The sequence below is a fragment of the Pezoporus flaviventris genome, unplaced genomic scaffold (assembly GCF_033815535.1).
Source record: "Pezoporus flaviventris isolate CSIRO_AGI_PZ_B2104156 unplaced genomic scaffold, CSIRO_AGI_Pfla_v1 ptg000040l, whole genome shotgun sequence".
Lineage (NCBI taxonomy): Eukaryota > Metazoa > Chordata > Aves > Psittaciformes > Psittacidae > Pezoporus > Pezoporus flaviventris.
Genome location: NW_026892588.1, coordinates 2076761 through 2094972, shown reverse-complemented (window position 1 = coordinate 2094972; position 18212 = coordinate 2076761). Strand labels below are relative to the sequence as shown.

At 43.8% G+C, this 18212-nt stretch overlaps 1 protein-coding gene across 4 annotated transcripts in view; it reads left to right on the top strand.

Moving 5' to 3' along the window:
* Window positions 1-18212, top strand: part of LOC133275458 (glypican-5-like) — a 382437-nt gene that overhangs the window by 44925 nt on the left and 319300 nt on the right. For 2 of the 4 annotated variants that reach the window (XM_061465423.1, XM_061465422.1), the window contains exons 1-2: window positions 1858-2099; window positions 17760-17921. In XM_061465423.1, the coding sequence (XP_061321407.1) occupies window positions 1931-2099; window positions 17760-17921 (331 nt within the window). In that variant the 5' untranslated portion in view covers window positions 1858-1930. Of the gene's footprint in view, window positions 1-1857; window positions 2100-17759; window positions 17922-18212 lie in introns of those variants that run through there. The other 2 variants (XM_061465424.1, XM_061465425.1) reach the window with 1 other exon arrangement.

Genomic DNA, 18212 nt, shown 5'->3' with positions numbered 1-18212 from the left:
CAGCCAGAAAAAGGACTGGTGAAGAACACCCATCATATAAAGATGAGGCACTAAAATCATGCTTTAGAAAAGGATTAGCCACTTGAGATTTGAACTTGCCACCCACTGAAAAAGTGGTAATAAATCCAGATGAATTAAATGTGGCAAGCCCTTGCACTCGACTGATCAGATTCTATTCATAGAATAATGTCTATGCCATATAATGCTGTTATTTGTCAAGTAAATTATTTATCCAGGATCCATCATCCTGCCATTCCTTTTCTGCCAGAACTCCCACTGAAGTCAATGAGAGTATTGTCTGAATAAAGTTTTTTAGGATTGGGTCTGATGTTAGACAAAATGGAACTGGGGCAACTTGTTCCACTTCCTTGGGTTCAAGGACAACAGGTAGGTTTCTATCCTTCTCCCCGTTCCTCTGGGAGTGGGGAAGGGGAGAGCCCGGGGGGGGCTCGATTGCTATCAGCCTGGCACCACTCACTGGGAATGAGTGAGCAAGTTGCCTGACTGGGTTTAAACCATGACAGCAGCCAAGGAGTTCTTTTTTTTCGCTGCTTATTCCCTCATCTCTCTCTAATCTGCCTATTGCCATCTTGATTTGGGGTGTGATCCTGTTAATGTGTGTGTGTGCTTAAGTTAAACTTTGCTGTCAGTATAACCCATATCAAGCTGAGAACAAAGTTAACCTTTCTCAGTGCCTCTGGACTTGCTGTGGTCAGGCGTTTGCGTGAACTCTCTTGTTCCCTACTGTTCTGGGCTCTTGTGGTGACCTTTGAGAGCTGCAGGGCAAGCAAAGGGTGCAGCTCTGATGTGGGTGAGCAGAAGGCTTCTAAGGTGACTCCTTCTCTGCTTTAGAATGTAGAATCTTGAAGATACAGCTGGTTTGATCTTCCAATTTGTTTTCTTACTTTACAAGGTAAATATTCTGAATCAAATTGGTCTTTCTTATTTTTTTTTTCCTCCAGAAAAGAGAGAATTAATCTCTTGCTGTCTTGATAGGAACAAAGTTAATACAAGCAAATCGCTTAAAGGATTTGCACTTCAGCTATGAAAGTACAACTTGGGGAACTATCTACACCACTAAGCTCAGTCTCTCATTGCTACCTATGGGAGTGTGCAATGGTTATATTAGCTGCAGGTGGGCTCCTTGAGCTTCATTAGAAGCATCTTGAGAGTTGCAAGTAACCTTAAAAGAAATCAGACATAATGGCTTCAAACAATAGTAATTCTTTCAGCTTGTAACATGCTCCATATGACTGAAAGGTTCTGTGCCTACGGGGCTGTTTGTGGCAGATTTCTTGGGTTTGGTTTTTCTGGAAATTGAGTGGTTTTGGGAAATGGAAAATATTCATGGTTGTTGAGCATAGTTTTGTACTGAAATGTGTGCTAAAGCAGTTGATATTGAAGTATGCTTAGGGCAGGGAAAAGATTGCAGAAGACCTTTCTGATGGTGATACTGGCTACTCCCAAGGTGGTCTCTGCGCAAAGAGGGGTCTATGTCTCCTAATGCGGCAAGCCCTTGCACTGGACTGATCAGATTCTATTCATAGAATAATGTATATGCCTTCTCTTCTCCAGACTGAACCCCCCAGGTCCCTCAGCCGTTCCACATCACACTTGTGCTCCAGGCCCTGCACCAGCTCCGTTGCTCTTCTCTGGCCCCGCTCCAGCACCTCAGTGTCTCTCTTGTAGTGAGGGGCCCAGAGCTGAACACAGGATTCGAGGTGCGGCCTCACCAGAGGCACAATCACTGCCCTTGTCCCGTTCACACCGCTGGCGGGGGGCGGTGGCGCCCCTCGCACCCCGCGGGCGGGGCCGGGGCGGGGCGGGCGGCACTCGCTGAGGAGACGCGCGGGAGGCGGGCGGGAAGCTCCGGGACCGGCACACGGCCCGCGCCCCGCAGCGCTCCGGCCCGCGGCCGCCGGGGTGCGAGATGGCCGCAGACGGGAGCCGCGGGGTGCTGGGGCTGTGGCTGCTGGCAGCGGCGGGACTGTGCGGTGGTGTGGCGGCGGGCAAGTCCCCCAGCTGCCACGAAGTGCGGACTGCGTTCCAGCTGCGGCAGATCGGGCCCCTCAAGCTGGTCCCCGACGTGCCCACGGCCGGTCAGTACCGACGCACCCCAGGGAGGCGGGGGGTGCCGCGGGTAGCTGTGGAGGGTCGGGGACGGGGGGGCGGGGGGGTAGCTGTGCCGGCCGGGCTTGCCTTAGTCTGCACTCTCGGTGCGGCGGCGGGTCCTCCCCGGGTCCGGCGCCGCCGTCGGTGCGGAAAGACGGTACACCGCGGCTCCCTGCATCCAGAGGCGGCTTCCCTGCCGAGCGCAGGTAACGACGAGCTCGGTGGCTTTAGCACTCTTCTTGCTGAAGTAATTGTCCAAGATCGCGGAATGCCTCCTCGGTTTGTGCGGGTATCGCTTACTGAGCGCCACCGTAAGCAGCGGGCCTTTTTGCCCCGCGTTTAAGACTGATATGATCACTTTGCTAAGTACCTGAAGCAGAGGCTTTCTCCTCTAAAGGATTCCCGTCCTAAAAGGCAAATTGGTAACTGGGCTGTTAAGGAACGCTTATGCTGCTAACTAGAGGTAGGGATCCTCAGGCAGGTTGGTGATGAGTACATAGTAGCTTCTGAATTAGGAAGTTATCTTGCAGATGAATTCAGAAGATTGCCTTAGGAAAGACAGAGGAGCACAGCCAACAGAGCTCAGTTTTTGCTTGGTTAGAGTAGTGGGTCTGCAGTGCTTGTGAAAGTTGGTTAGCAGGGTGGTGTTCCCTTTTGCCTTGCGATACAGTTCCTGAGCAATGCATGACAGCAAGGAAATGGGAAAGTAACACACATAGAATAAGAGATTACTTTTTATTTGCGTGTTTTACAATTACCCTGTAGATTTCAGTCATAAGGGGATAAAGTACATCATAATGTCAAAAAATGATTAAAGTCTTAGGAATGACCCTGTGTCTAGATAATGAAGTCACATCCCTGAGTCTTACACATTCTAAGAAAATGCTTACAAGAGCCAGAATAAAAACCCCAAAGACTCTTGATATCCTAAACCAATCTCTAGCACAATTGCCTGTAGGTGTGTGGTGGTATAAATGTCAACTTGGGTTATAGCTTTATTATTTTTGCACTTTTTTTTTTGTTTTCATAAAGCAGTTCAACTCAAAGCCTGTGGAGTTTGATGGAAAGGCTTATCTTTAATGAGTTTTGGATGTGTTTTCTGGCACAGGTTTCTGTCTTGGGGACTAAATTTGATAGGCCATTGGGCAGATCTCTTAGGGCAACTTTTATGGTTGTAAATGATTGTGCTGTGCTGGTCATCTTTACCTTTGCTGCGGATAAAGTAGAGATGGCACATGGCTATGAAGTTGTCCATGAGCAGCAATCATTCCTCATTTGATAGCAAAAAAGATTTGCAGGATGGGCATTCTGAAGCTTGAAGTATGGTGCTGTTCTGCTGATAAAGGCATCGGGTCACACTCATCTTTCAGAGCTGGATGTGAAAGCTAGTGAAAAAAGAGGTAAACCTTTTTTTTTCAGCCATTTTGATGCATGCTTAACTCTGTTTCCTGAGCACTTTGTGGAAGAAGTTCCTCAAAATGTAATTAAATGGTTTCATGTTTTCTGTAAAGCTCTAGTGCTGTAGATGAAACCTGGGGGGAATTGGGTGCTTCTGGAAGACAGGTTTAGATGCTGTGGTGCTTCAGAGAAGTTTCATTGTATATTTGTGTCATATTGAACTTTCCTGTTGAATAACAAGCTCTCAGAAAATAAATAGCAGGAAAGGGGGTGAGGGAGGGTAATAGACTTTTAAATTTTAGCTCACAAGGGTTTCTTTTGAAAGGATTGATTGGAGAAGTGAAGAGATGAGAAGTGGTGCAGATTGATCTTCCCTCTTCGTTAGGTATACTCGGCTCCACCAAAGCTTGCGTGTTAATGATACCTTGCAAGACAGTAATGCCTTCTGCCTTGTTCTCTCTTTTAATTAAATACTGAAGTGTTTTCCAGTGTTTTGATCTGGCAGCTTTTGTCAGTAAGTGTATCTCAACACACTCCTTTCCACACACATTTCTTTCTCTCTAGGACATTGAGGCTTTTTTGTTGTGTATTATAGCAACACACAAGTGTTGAAGCATCTTCCCTGAAGACAGTTGTCAGTTAAAGCAGAAGAGGGGAAGAGTGGTGGGCAGCTGGTGACATTGGGGAGTAGTGTGCTTAGCTGAATCTAGTGTGGGATGAAGCCTGTGGAGAGCATCCTGTGCTTGGGTCAGGGCAATCCCCAGCCCAGCTAAAGGCTGGGTGGACAATGGATGCAGAGCAGCTCCTAAGGAGAAGGTCTTGGAGAGTTGAGTGATGAGAAGCTCAACATGACCCAGCAATGTGCACTTGAGTCCAGAAACCACCTGTGTTGGAAGGGGCTTGGAGCAACCTGGTTTAGTGGAAGGTGTCCCTGCCCATGGCAGGCAGTTGGAACTGGATGAGCTTTAAGGTCCTTTCCAACCCAAACCAGTCTGGGATTCTAACTTCATGGACCAGACGCGCACTGCATTGAGGTGCTCCTCAGTTACCTGCACATTGGGTTTGGCTTGTTTTCTCTCTCAGAAAAAAAAAACACCAAAACACCCCAACAACAAAAACTTTGCAGTGTTCTTGCATAGATATTTTCATTCACAAAAGTGTTGAAAAGCCCTTGGATAACCTCAAGCCAGTATTTATAGGCTAATACAACAAATCTAACAGAGGTTTAAGACTGGATCTGCCAGCCTTTTGTATAAAATGTAGTGACAAGGGAAGGAGGAAGACTCCTAAGGAAAAGATGCTTTTGTTCTTAAGGTGTGACATGAATCTAGCAGCAACCTTTCTGGAAACCACCACTTTCTGAAGTGACCTCTGAGAGGTGCTCAGGGCCCTCCTCTTAAATTCCTCTTCCATAGTTTCCTCCAAAAGGCATGAGAGATTGTTCCACACTGAAATCTAGTCCATTAATGAGTGCAGGATTAGGGAAGAACAATGTTTTGAAGTGGGATGGATGAAAAGCCCAAACAATGGGTATTTTTGAGCAGCAAATCTCCCTGGGCTTCTGTAAGATGTTGTCTTCCATTGGCGGGATCTGTGCTGTGATTTGGTAGCCTGCTGTTCTGGAACAAGCTGAATGTTTCAAGGGTCATTTGTTGTGAATAGATTGCTCAGGTAAAGGTACTGCTGCCTTGGCTGGGATTCAGAGGAAGGGGATTTTTGTGTCTCCCCCCAGACTGGAAAATGAGGTAATACATTCCTGGTCTTGTACTTTGGTTAGCACAGGCTGAGCTTAGATGTTATTGTAGGAGCTCCTTGGTTAACATTTTGATGACAGAGAATTATATGCTGTCTCCAAGGGTAAAGGGCTGTGTTAATCCTGCCAGAGGACTAAGCCTTTGGTTCCAGGGAGTCTAGATACCTCAAACCTGATGCATACTGCTACATACGGTATTCCTCCCAGACATGGGGCTGCTGTTAGTGATACCCTCTGAGCCCTGGGTTGTATTACAGAGTAACTTCACACTGGCATGGACTGTTTTTAAAGTTTTGTTTATTCACAGCCTTTCCTGTGACATGGAGCACAGTGGTGGCAGCCTGTCACTGCTTTCCAAGCTCACAGAAGGAAATCCAAACGAACCCAGTGGAGTCTGTGACTTGCCCGGCTCAGGCAGTGAATTGTAGCAGAACCAGAATAAAAGTAACCCTCTTGATTCCTTTGGTAATCATGTAACTACATGTCCTCCCCACTTACATAGGCTCAGTTCTATCTCCTTTGCTTATGGACTAGGGCATGATCATGCAAACAAAAGTCTGTAAGTGTATGATAAATAGAGATAGAATAATTGGGCTGATTTCTGGTAAGCAAGGAAAATGTCATTTGTGAAGGGATTTTAGGAACCTTTTGTCTTCTAAATAATCATCTTGGTGAGGACCACCAAAAGTGTGATTTGCTTATCTTGCTGCACTACTGTTTTACAAAAAGCACAGAATCTGCTCAGATTGTGTTCAGGGACATACTTCCAAAGGGCAGATTTTGTCCTGTTAACAACTTCTTTATTCTCTCCTGTCATCCTGCACGTTAAATCAGCAGGAGTGTTCCTTTCCATGTGTATGAACGAAATGTCCCATGGCAGAGCTGGACATGCATTAACAATTTCTACATTAAAACTATTTTACTTTCTGAATAGTGGCAAGGAAGTCCTAGATTCCTACCAGAAGGTCCTTGCTGCATGTGACGCACGCATTAGACTGGATCTCATCCCATCTCAGCCTGTGGCAAAGTTCCTATTGTGTTGAGAAAGGAGCATGAGCTAGATCCCTTTTTGAATATATCTGAGAATATCTATTGCACGAGCCATTTTATTATGAGATGGGTCATGCCACACTGTTTTCCTGTTTTTCTCATTTATTGCCACTCAGCTCTTTATTTCTATCATCTTAATGAGAACACTGTAATTCCCCTGGTGAAGGTGCAGTGCTGAAACACATTTTGCTTGCAGCAGCATTTTGTCAAAGTCACTCATAAAAAAGGCTGGCAGTTACCTTGGTTTCTGATGAACTGGAAGCTGAACCTGAAATCTGTCCTTCTTTCACTTTTCTCATCCAGAGGCAGTCCCAAGGAGGAAGCAGGCTTTCCAGAGCAGTCAGGGGCTGTAGTCAGCACTCGCTGTGATAGCAGCTCTGAGCAAAGGAAAAACCATGCTTTTGCAGCCTGCAGCTCCTCTGGAGGAAGAATGTGTCCTTTGTTAATCTTCTCAGGATTTTATAGCACTGTTCAGGCTCAGACTGTCACAGCAAGTGTTAACCTAAAGCTGGTGATGACTGTGGATGCAGGCAAGACTCTTCCCATGCCTTCTACGTCTGTTTGATGCAGGACCAGCTGCCCACTCTAATGCTCTCCTGGGAGTAATCTATAGGCAAAAAATATGTTTACACTTAGTGTGTCATAAAGATGGAATTGCTGTTCTACTCCAGGTGGCACTCTATAGTTCTGTTCTCAGCCTCAGAAAAAGAGCTGTCCTCAGTGTCTTGCATGAGCACTTGGTCCAGGTAAGAAGACTGGCTTAGTTACGCAGATCAGGCTTTCCCGTAAGCTTCTTAGGAAGGAATCCAAGAGCCGGCATAGAACCTGCTCTCCCCCAACACCTATCTTGCTATCCAACTGAGTCGAGGAAAAGAGACAAGTATTCCTGTAGTTCACATAGTCTATTCAGTCCCTCAAAAATCTTGCTGAAAAGGCTGTGTATTCCATAGTCTGTGTTTATTTTTTCGTCAGCAGTGATTCCGGTGTTGAACTGGCTCTCAGGCTAGAGAGCAAGCTTAGTAAGCAATGGCCCATCCTTAAAATACTGGTGGCTCCCAAGAGCTTCCTCTGTAGCGCCTTATGTACTACTGAAGTTTTGCCATCAGACTGTAATTGGAAAGTAATAGAAAAATATCCCTCCCACCCCCTCTCCTCTCCCCACTGCAGTATTGCAGGGCTGAGCAGTCAGTTCATAACCTAAGGGCAGTACTAATGAAAAGGCATTAGTGTGATAAGTGGAAACAAAGTTGGCATGATGATAAAGACTGTATAAATCAGTAAAATAAATACATCAAAATGAAGAAAAGCTTTTATAAAGATCAATCCTGATAATTAGCATACCTGAGGATCTGTAAAAAGCAAGGATATATGTAAAATGCACCATGGGCAGTAAAATGGGTTTCTTAAAAACGGTTTTGCTTTTAGATGGCATAAAACTAGAGCTGTAGGTCCAAATATTGCAGTCTTTGTAATTGAATGTTTCTCCCATGAAAGCTCAAAATTATATGATAAAATGGCGTATGTTTAACAATGCTTCCAGTACATACTCATCACCAGTTTAGAGCACAGAATCAGCTTCTAGGGGAAAATATGAATTTTGGTGGGACAGAATCAGTTTTCAAACGGCAGCCAAGCCCATGACACAGAATTTATGCTTAGCCTCTCAATCGCTGTCAATTTGATTAGGTATAACTACTTAATACACTAGAATCATCTTGATGTCTATAAAGAGATATTTACAGATGTTTCATTCACATTAAGGTAACTTCTGAGTGTCAGTGGATGAAATGAGGCACCTACTTAACATTTAAAGATTTATCTTCTTAAGGATAAAAAAAGGGAAGAAAGTCTGTTTCCCCCTTTTACCAAGCATTTAAGACTTAAAGAAATTAAGTCAATATATTATTTGATAGAAAAATGCAAAATATTTCTGCACAGTAACTTGCTCTGTTTGGATCTACAAAAGTAACCTCAGCCCCGACCGATGAGCTGGGCCCACAGGATTACATAGTACAGATTTAGGAGGACAAGGATTTTCCCTCCTTCTGTGTGACCTGGGTGTGCTAGGAAGGCTGTGTGTGGTGAGTTGACTGTGGCTGGACACCAGATGCAACACCAAATGCCCACCGAAGCTGCTCTACCACACCCCCACTCCACCTAGAGAAAACATAACAAAAGGCTCGTGGGTCAAGGTAAGGGTAAGGGAGAGATCACTGGCCAATTAATTCACTGTAATGGGCAAAACAGACTTGCCCTGGGGAAATTAATTTATTATCAGTATAATGAGAAATAAAACCAAATCTTAAACTCCCTCCCCTCACCCCTCCTTTCTTTCTGGGCTTAACTTTACTCCCAGTTTCTCTACCTCCTCCCCCTCAGCAGTGCAGGAGGACAAGGAATGGGGGTCATGGTCTGTTCATCACAAGTTGTCTGTCCTGCACAGTAGCTTTTCTCCCCTTGTTAAGTATGTTATCCCAGAGGCCAGTGGTGGGTCCAGCTTGGAGCCATTGGCATTTGCCCAGTCTGACATGGGGAAGGCTTCTAGCACCTTCCCACAGCAGTGTCCCCCCTAACCCTCAAAACCTTGCAATGCAAACCCAATGCACTATGTATGGTCTGGAGCAGCTGCAGCCTGGACAGGGAAGTGACCTGTGTTCTGTCTGAGGAAGGGTAGTAGGACTGTGTGTCCAGAGTGCTCTATCTGCTAGGAAGATGACGTGTCCATAATGATTTTTCTTATGGCTGTACTTTGTCTGTGTTGAAAGCTAAGCATTTTCTGTAGCAGTAATGACACTTGGAGTTAACCCTTTGCGTCTGAACTGCTTTAGTAACACTGGTCCTTATAACCACCCTGCAGATGAAAGTAAGGACAATATCTGTATCCCCATTTTTAGGGTGTCAAATGCAACTCAAGTGGTTGAGATTTTACCAGTTCCATATAGACTCTTGAAGTCTAATGTCATCTGATGGCAAGTAAATCTTCACAGCTCAGAAACGCAGGGTAAGCAATTCCACCGCTGCTTAGTTTTCTTAAGCAGAGACTTAAGCTGCTGCTTGTGGGTTTACTTTTGAGGTGAGAGCTTTCTGCATTTCTGTAGTAGGGTAACATCCAAAGGCTCACTCTGATCCAAGGTGGTCTCTTCTGTACAAGGTGCTGCACAGCTGTGCCAGGGGCTTTCCCTTGCTTTTTTTACAGATTAATTTTATGGACTGCTTGACTGTCCTGGGCCTCCTTAGGGCTCTAAGTGCTGTTGTACACCACCAAGCACCTCAGCAGTATTTAAGAAGTGATTTATGATGGAGCACCCCCAACCTTGCCTCTTATGGATAAGCACTGTGCATATACCTTCAAGAGAATAAATCCATCTATTTCACTCTTTCCAGTACCTCAGTTTTAAAGGATAATTAATTACCTTCTTAGTGTATTCATGCATGCGTGATTAATGTGTAAAGTTTTTGCTTGTGAAATTTCAAGGCACTAGTTCAAAGAGCACAGCAAGAGCTTAAGACAAGGTTTTCTCTTGTGTTTTGATAGCTAAAGCACAGGAATAAAGAGCGACTGTAGCCAGGCAATTGCTAGTTGTAAAAGAGCTGTAAAAGACAGAAAATTACTCCCCTAGAAGTTGTCTTTAATCAGCCTTTCTCCTTGTTTCTTTTGATACGTCATTTTTAGCCTGCTTTATGTGATTGTGACACACTCTGCCTTTCTCTGTTCTTCCTGAGTTTCAGTTAATACTGAGGATTAGTATATGTATTTGAAGTAGGTATATATGATTCTTGGTCTTCTAATGGCTTCTTGCTTCCTGGGATCATGGTCTTTCCCTCTCAAGAGTTCTCCATCCCATGGTGGATGTGACGATTGTTGTGGAAAGCAATCCTTCTCCCAGGAGCTCATTTCAGCCATAGAGCCCCTGCTTTGCTGCACAGACCACTGTCAAGTCCTTTAAAAACAAATGAGAGACAAATTTCAGAGTGCCATGTTCCAGACTTGACAATATCAGATAGGTCACGGTAGCTTTGTTTGGCAGCTAGTTAAATTGGATACTTCAGCACATCCCTAGATGTTAATGGTTAAATGTATTCATTGTTCCAACAAGGGCCCTATTCATAAGGAGACTATTCTCTGCTCGTTACGCATGCATAATTCCCATTAATGTTACTGAGGGTTAAGTGTGGATAGTGAGGGAGGAGAGTGAGGCTTATGTTTACACATCCATGTTCGCACTCAGAGAAGAGGTTTTGTAATACATGAGGAATGACCATAGATCCCTTAACTTTAATGATCTTTAAATTGTGAGAATGGGGGGGACAAAGTGACACTTGCATAAGTGACTGCTACCTTGCATGCTGTACTTCATCAATGATAAGAAATATTACTCCAGTGCTGCTGTTATCTAATAATAGAGAAGCCTTTTGAAAGTAACTAAATGCTTGGAAATGCAGGGTTCTTTTTTGAGTGGCAAAATAATGACCTAGAATCTTTAACTTCAGGAGCGAAGTTTTGCCAGCTTTTGACTTGTGTTAATGGGGGTGATAAGATTTTGTGACTTATTATACAATATGGATATTTCCCATAGAACCCCCTCAGATTAAGATTCCTCACTTTTAGGTGCACTTCAAAGTCGTGTAAAAACCATAAAGAAGCTAAGCATCACCTAAGAAATCCTTTCAAGTTCCAGAAAGTGCTTGAACTACTGAGGGGTTTGAAGTGGTCTAATCTCTGACATGGGTGACGTGCTAGGCTGGCACTTTTTTGTTTTGTCACAAATCATCCATGCACATAGTGCAAAGGGACCCTGACAAAGTCATTTCACTTTTGAAAAGGGCTGCTTCTTTTTTTTTTCCATACCATTCTGTCTCCCATTCACATCTACATGTTTGCTTCCACTTTGTTCAGGTCTAAGTAGCAGGGCATTTGCATAGTCTTCCTTTTGTTCTCAGTAAATATGGAGTAAAATGAGCAAGATCCGTGGTGTGAAATTAAAGCTCTGCTCCTGAGAGATCTTAAGGACTAAATCCTCACAAAAGGTACAGCAACATAGTGCCAAAGGAACTAGTGTCCAGAACAGCTCGCCCTGGGTTTTTGTGTTAGGAAATGTGAATAAAGGGAGAGTAATCTGGTGAAAACTGGGTGTAATTAGAAAAATACACTGCTGAGAGCTGCTGAAAGAATAGAATAACAGAAAATAGTGCTGAAATGGACCAGAAGTGATCATCTGGTCTGTTCCTGCTACTTGTAATCAGGATAAGCTGTGTTTAAACCAGCGATAGAAGATCATAACCTTTTTAGGCTGTTTATTCCAGTGCTTCATTACCTTACTGGTTTTGGGTTTTTCCTATTGCAAAGCATACCTTGCTAAAATACCGGCCTTTTCCTGGACATCCTATTCTTAACACCTTTATCTTAGCAGTAACATTGATGTGTGTGGCAATTGCTCCGGCTTATTCTGCCCTGAAACAGTACTCTATGCATTCGCACTGGTGACAGATGCAAGTGCATCCAGCCTAAGTTTGGGACACAAGCACCTGAAATGAATTAATTTAATTCAAGGCATGGTGACTCATTAAGCATCATGACTTGATTTGGTGTCTAAGCCCAAATAACACCTTTCATCCTCCTTTGTGAACTGTAGATTATTGTGAAGGAAGGAATTGTGTAGTAGTTGTATATAGCATGGGGATATCAAATTCCACCCTCATTAAAACAAAATAACTAATTCACAGATTTGCCATGTAATGGTAGAGGAGAGCATGCAGAAAAAGCACTTTTTAAGTGATCAAGCTCTCACAGCAGTGATGTTCAAAGTTGCTAGTGGAAAACTAGTGTTGTAGCACAGCGGCACAGAGATACCTAAAGACATGAGGCTCACATGAAGTAGGATGTCTCAGAGCTGGAAGGTATCCCTGCCTGTGGCAGGGGGTTGGAACTGGATGAGTTTTAAGGTCCCCTCCAACCCAAACCATTCTGTGATTCTGTAGTGCCAAATTTTCCAGGTAAGAGCTCTGGCCCTTAACCCTGTGTTCTTCAATGTGTAACACCTTTGGGGTGTCAATTCTTGAGCAATGTTTTATTGTTCCCTACTGATGTAGGGGAGTTATTCTTGCTTTGTGGCTGAAAAAACAAAGTTCAAATGTCAGGTTTATGTATGCTTACATCTCCACGTAGATTTGGTCTTGTTCCTCCAGTATTCTCCAAATAGCTACAGGCTAGTACTCTGTTGTGAACAGTGTAGCTATTCCTGGCATGATGCTGTGCTTGAATTCAGACCGTTCTCTGCTGCTTCTGGATAAGAGCCTTGTGTCTTGCAACTCCAGAGCATGTATGTCTGTCTGTGAAATATTGTATGGCTATACTCCGTGTGGCTTGTCCAGGGAGTCTCTCAGAGGATGAAATCTCAAACCCTTGCAACACAAGATGAATCATTTATTCAAAAGCACTGAACAGCACATGCTTGTCAGTTATCTTACATTTTCACATGGACAGTTGAAAGGAGAGGTGTAGTCAATCGGAAGTCAAGAGAACAAAGCATATGTAGAAACCCCACTCACTCCCCAAAACACAGTAGGGCTTTTGAAAAAAGAGGTTGAAAACCTTCATCTCAAAGCAAGGCTTTCAAACGCCTGCTACAGGGAAGACTTGAGTCTCCTGATCTTACTTTTGAAGCCTGGGAAAAAATATATCTGTTACCATGCGGAGCAGCCTGAAGTTGTATTTGGCTGAAGTATTGCACTTCCAGTTTCAAGCTGCAGTAATCAAATTTACTCTTCCTAACCTGCTTTGTCCTAGATATGTCAGGAAATATAAACATTTGCCTTCCCCAAAAGGCAGCTGTGATTTGGCTATACCTGGCTGTGATCTGAAGCTCCCCTTCTGCTGATCACAGACCTGTTGTACTCTTTGGCCTTCTCTGATAGAAATAAACCCCAACTGTGATGAAAAGTATCGATGTCATTTGTTGGCAGGACTGTTGGCGTAGATTTGGGAAGTTTACTCTAGAGTCACTATCACAGGTGCCAAAGCATTAGTGGAGTAGCAAGGACTGAATAGGGCCAGCTTGTGTCAGTTTGGCTGCAGTCCTCATCCCAGCTTCCTTTCTAACTGCCTGCCTCAGGCCTTCCCAAATGTGGACTGACTGCAGCCAGTGCTGCCTGCCAGTATGTAGAGCTGGCTTCAAACAGCTCTGTGACATGGTAGACTGCTCTGTCCATCTTGAATGGTTAGCTCTGAAGCATCAGTAGTGCTCTTAATTTTGAGTGGAATAACACAAGCGAGTACTGTAAATGGTGCCTTGTTTTAGTGATGTATGGGAAGAAACATGATTTCTTAAATTATATAGTAGGTACATAGTATCAAAAGCAAAAATAGGCTCTAGGAGAACACTGAACAAAAGATAGTCTCCACTAGGAATTGCTTACAGTCTAAGAAAACTAATGAAAAATAAGTATCCTTCTTGTACATTTGGGAAATCAAGTCGGGAGACTATGTGACTCGCCTAACATCAAACATACATTTTAGTATTGCCAAACCTTAGAGCCCACCAAAGGTTTCCACACTGGTTTTCAAAAGTTTTTAGTCTGCGTTCTTGGCTTAAAGGTTTTTGGAACATCTTCCAATGGATACCGCCTCTCCTCAGTTTTTTTGGGAAGCTGCATTTGTTTCAAAGTCCATTATCCTGGCTCAAGATGTCCCAGCAAGATACAGGCCTTCCTGCTGAACATCATGTACTAAGCATCATGGGCTGTATCATGTTGTGACAAGCTCTGCTGCCTTCCAGCTTGGGGTGTATGGCTGGTACCCAGAAATCAGGGCATGTCCCCTTCAGGTGGGATTTCATTATTGGCCATCTTTAATCTTCATTCCTCTTTGCTGCTGCCCTGGGCAAAGCACCAGGTAGAATCTGCTCCTGGTACCACAATATTTTCCATAGTCTAGGTGGACAAAACAAAGGAAAGCAAAAACAAATGAGGAAGGGCAGAAAGCCGTTCCCACTCCTGACTTTAGAAGAACCATGTGTGTTAGTGGAAATACTGTCATAGCCCTTCATTTCATGGGGTCTAGGTTAGCTTGCTAATGAATCCATGCTGCCTTTTGGACCACTTAATACTATCACCAGTTCCTTGATGTGTTTAGGGTTTTGACCTTCCATTGATTTTAGCTGAATGTATACAGTTAAAAATCATGTACTTTTCTGAAATCAAGTGCATGTCTCTTTAAGTAATGAAAGTGTTTCTAAATTCTTTGTAGGTTCATTTTTCTGTTAGTTTTGACTTTCTTATCATGGGAAGTTGTCAGGGGTTTCCTGGCTGTGTTCTTGGAACAGGTTTCACTTAAGAGAGTGACCCAAAGCCCATTGAGTTCAGAGCTAACTAAAGCCCCACAGCAGCGTGAAGCACAGCACAGGGTTGTTTCTTCAACTACAGTTGGTTTTTGTATGACTGTTTATGCCACTGGATGTCTCCATTGATATCAGGAGTGCTGAACAAAGCCCTTTGGTACTACATACCTTGCCTTTTTCCTGCCCTGTGTACAAAATATTGCTCGCTTGCTCTAACATGGAAGAAGCGATCTGAGTATAAATCTGGTTCAGCCTAGACCATCAGAAACAAGCTACCAGCCTCTTGTATGTGATCTGTGGGGCTCTCAGCTGGTACTTCTGGGATGTGCTGTATGGTGGTTGTTGCAGGCTCTTGTCATTACCCTTAAGTACTGTGCATTAGCCTGAGGCAGCATTTGCACATTTTGGTGCTTCTGCATGCTCACACTGAGTATTCATCTCTAGTTACTCTCATGTACATTGGGCTCTTACCTCTTTTGCTTGCTGTGGGTTGCCTTCCAATGCCCGTGGATCCCATTTGTAGCACCAAACTCCAGTTTTACATCAGCATCACTGCTCTTGACAGCAGTGGCATTATCTGTATAAAGAACCAAAGAAAGGGAACAAGATGCAGAGATCTTGTGATACTGCAGTCTGGTTTAATTAATGACTGTGTCATGGGTGATAAAGTTGAAGAATTGGCCCTACTGTGGGGTGCCTTGCTAGTAATGAGTTGCTCAGTTTTGGTTCAGTTCTGTAAATGATTGCTATTCTTGCATGTAAATAGTATCAAGAACTTGCTGCAGGTGTTGTCTGTCTCTGAGGTGAGAGTTGTGGTGCACAGCCTGAGTCTCATGGTCATGCAGTGTGCTCTTGATGCAGTGTGCTCCTCAGTCACCAATGGTTCATTGTGCTCTTCTCTTATTTTTCTGTTGAAGAGAGCATTTTGCATTAAGATGAAAGAGAGAAACTAAAATTAGTATCGGAGTTATTAAAGATTTCAAGATATTGCTAATCAGTTCTAATTTAATCTCAGCACCCAGGCATATATAATACCGAAAACCTTTATTAGGTTTCTATAATTGTGTTAAAAGTAATACCCCCAGGCTAGTATTGAAGCTAAATGAAATTGCCAAGCTCTGTACATGACAGTACTGACCTGATAGCACTGCTGGGGGAGTGGGTTTTGCTCTGTTTAATGCTCAGTGTTTTACATCAGGCTCTTTAACTGTCAGGGGCTTAGTGCTGTTTCCATTTAAGAATGCTTTCTGTGTCATTTTGGCTGTGGACCAACAAAACCTTATCTTCAGGGTTATCGAAGGAGATAGCAGGGTGGGGAAGCCCCAGGAGTACAGTTCCAGTGGAGGTATCCATGTACTTCTTCAGGCTTTCTGGAGGAGGTGCATGTTCTTGTGGTGCCTCCGTTCAAATGGGAGTGCTAGGCAGAGCACATAGCTGTGTGTAGCTTCCTTGCCAGGACCAGCATGCAGTCAGCACTGAACACTTTGTATTCCAATCCCTTCTGGTACAGGTCTGACTTTTGCAAAAGCTTTTCAAACAGAAATTCAGAGGGCTGCTATAAGAAGAAATGCACCGAGTAAGAGCAGCCTGGCCCTGCAGATGCTGAGTAACACTTACAACCCCTCTGCTCTGACAGCTATTTGCAAACTGACTTAGTTCCTCAGCAGTGTGTACTGTATCTTCACGTGTACTTTGTCGTGCCAGCTCGGAGAAGTGATCCTTCCCTCACTCCCATTTCTTTGTGACAGAACAAACATATGTTGATGGGGTGAACTGGATCATGGAGCCAATCCAAGTTAAAATTAGCCCGGCCAAGAAGCTAATTTCAACCTGGACAGCTTCTCTGGCAGATGAGAGCAGGCGAGTGCGCAGCTCTGCTGCTGCTGCTTTTAGCAGCCTGCTGGCTTATGCCAGTGTGCAGAGGTCTCATCTCAAGAGCTTTCGTCAGGGTTTAGGACTTCTGGTTTGAGTGGGTACAGTTGTTTTGTCCTATTTTTGAGATTACATCCAAGTGGGAAACAAATCCACAACCAAAATTGCATCTTGAATCAGCCCAGTCTGTGACAACTTTGTGAATTGGTATGAAAGTGAAGGTAAATCAAAGTATTTCACTTTGGTTTTGACCTTTTTGATCTAAATTGGCTGCTCTTTCAAATGAGAGATGTTGTAAACTGGAAACGACATTTTCAAGTCAATCTAGCAAGGAAAATGATATGCAAGTCCTCCCTGCAGTTCTGGTCTGAACGAGCTGTTGACCTGGAGCTGGCCCTGAGCAGAGCTTGGTGGTTTGGATGTTTCTGTACTGATTTTTCCATGTGCTTGCTTGTACCCTCTTGTTTTTCGTCATCAACTCTATGTGGAACCTTGCTCTGTGTTAACCTGCAAGTCCAGATACTTGTTTATCCGGAATCCTGTAAAGCCTTTGTCACAGTCCCCCACAAAATCCTTCTCTCTAAATTGGAGAGAGATGGATTTGATGTGTAGACTGTTCAGTGGATGAGGAATTGTCTGGATGGTTGCACCCAAAGGGTAGTGGTTAATGGCTCAATATCTGGATGGACACGAGTGACAGGTGGCATCCCTCAGGGGTCCATACTGGGATCAGTACTGTTTAGTATCTGTGTCAACAACATAGCCAGTGGATTGAGTGTGCCCTCAGCAAGTTTACAGATGCCATGAAGCTGGGTGATGTAGTTGACATTCCTGAGGAACAGGATGCCATCCTTATTGTCTTATTTAAGATATTTCACTTCTTTATTTTGTGTGTGTGTGTGTGTGTGTGTGTGTCTGAGCTGCTTTGGAGTTCAAAGATTTCTGAGAGACTTTCTCTAGTGTGAGAGGTGAGCAGGTAGTTCCTCAGGGCACTGCACAGGTGAATATAAATCTTAATTTGAGACACGGTTTTCCCTCAGATTCACGTTATGATGCTCTTAGGACAAGGAGGACAGTGCAAATGTTGCCCTTTGGGAAATCTTTTGCAAATCTTTTGGGATTCTGCTGTGTCTTTGACTGCATTCTAAACATGTTGGTTGTTTCAACATGAAACAATATTTATTTGCATGGGGTAGGCTGAAAGGTTTTCTAATTATTTTTTTCTTGTTTGCTTTCAGAGTCAGATTTACAGATCTGTCAACACAGAGCACCAACTTGCTGCACCAAAAAAATGGAAGAAAGCTACCAGGCAGCTGTTAGAAGGGAGAGGACTCAAAGTATCCAAGCACTGAACTTTGAACTGAAGTACATGATTGTTGGTCACATCACAGCTTTTCAAGGTAGGAACTTTTGAGGTGCTGCAGTTCTATGAGTAGTTTGTAAAAGTATCCTCTCTAATCAAAAGGAAAACTCTTTGTTTCTCTGGCATTTCATGCTGTACTTATTGTCTTATGGGTTTACTTCCCTGTTCTTCGATCCTGCTCTTTGGATGGCACTTAATCTTGACTGGTATTTTAAGCATCTGCCTAAGTCTAATATGGAAGAGATTTAAGCTTAGACATCCCTGTGAACATTTTAAAAAAGATTGGTGTGGACTTTTTCAAGGCATTTTCAAATGTCATTCAGATGTC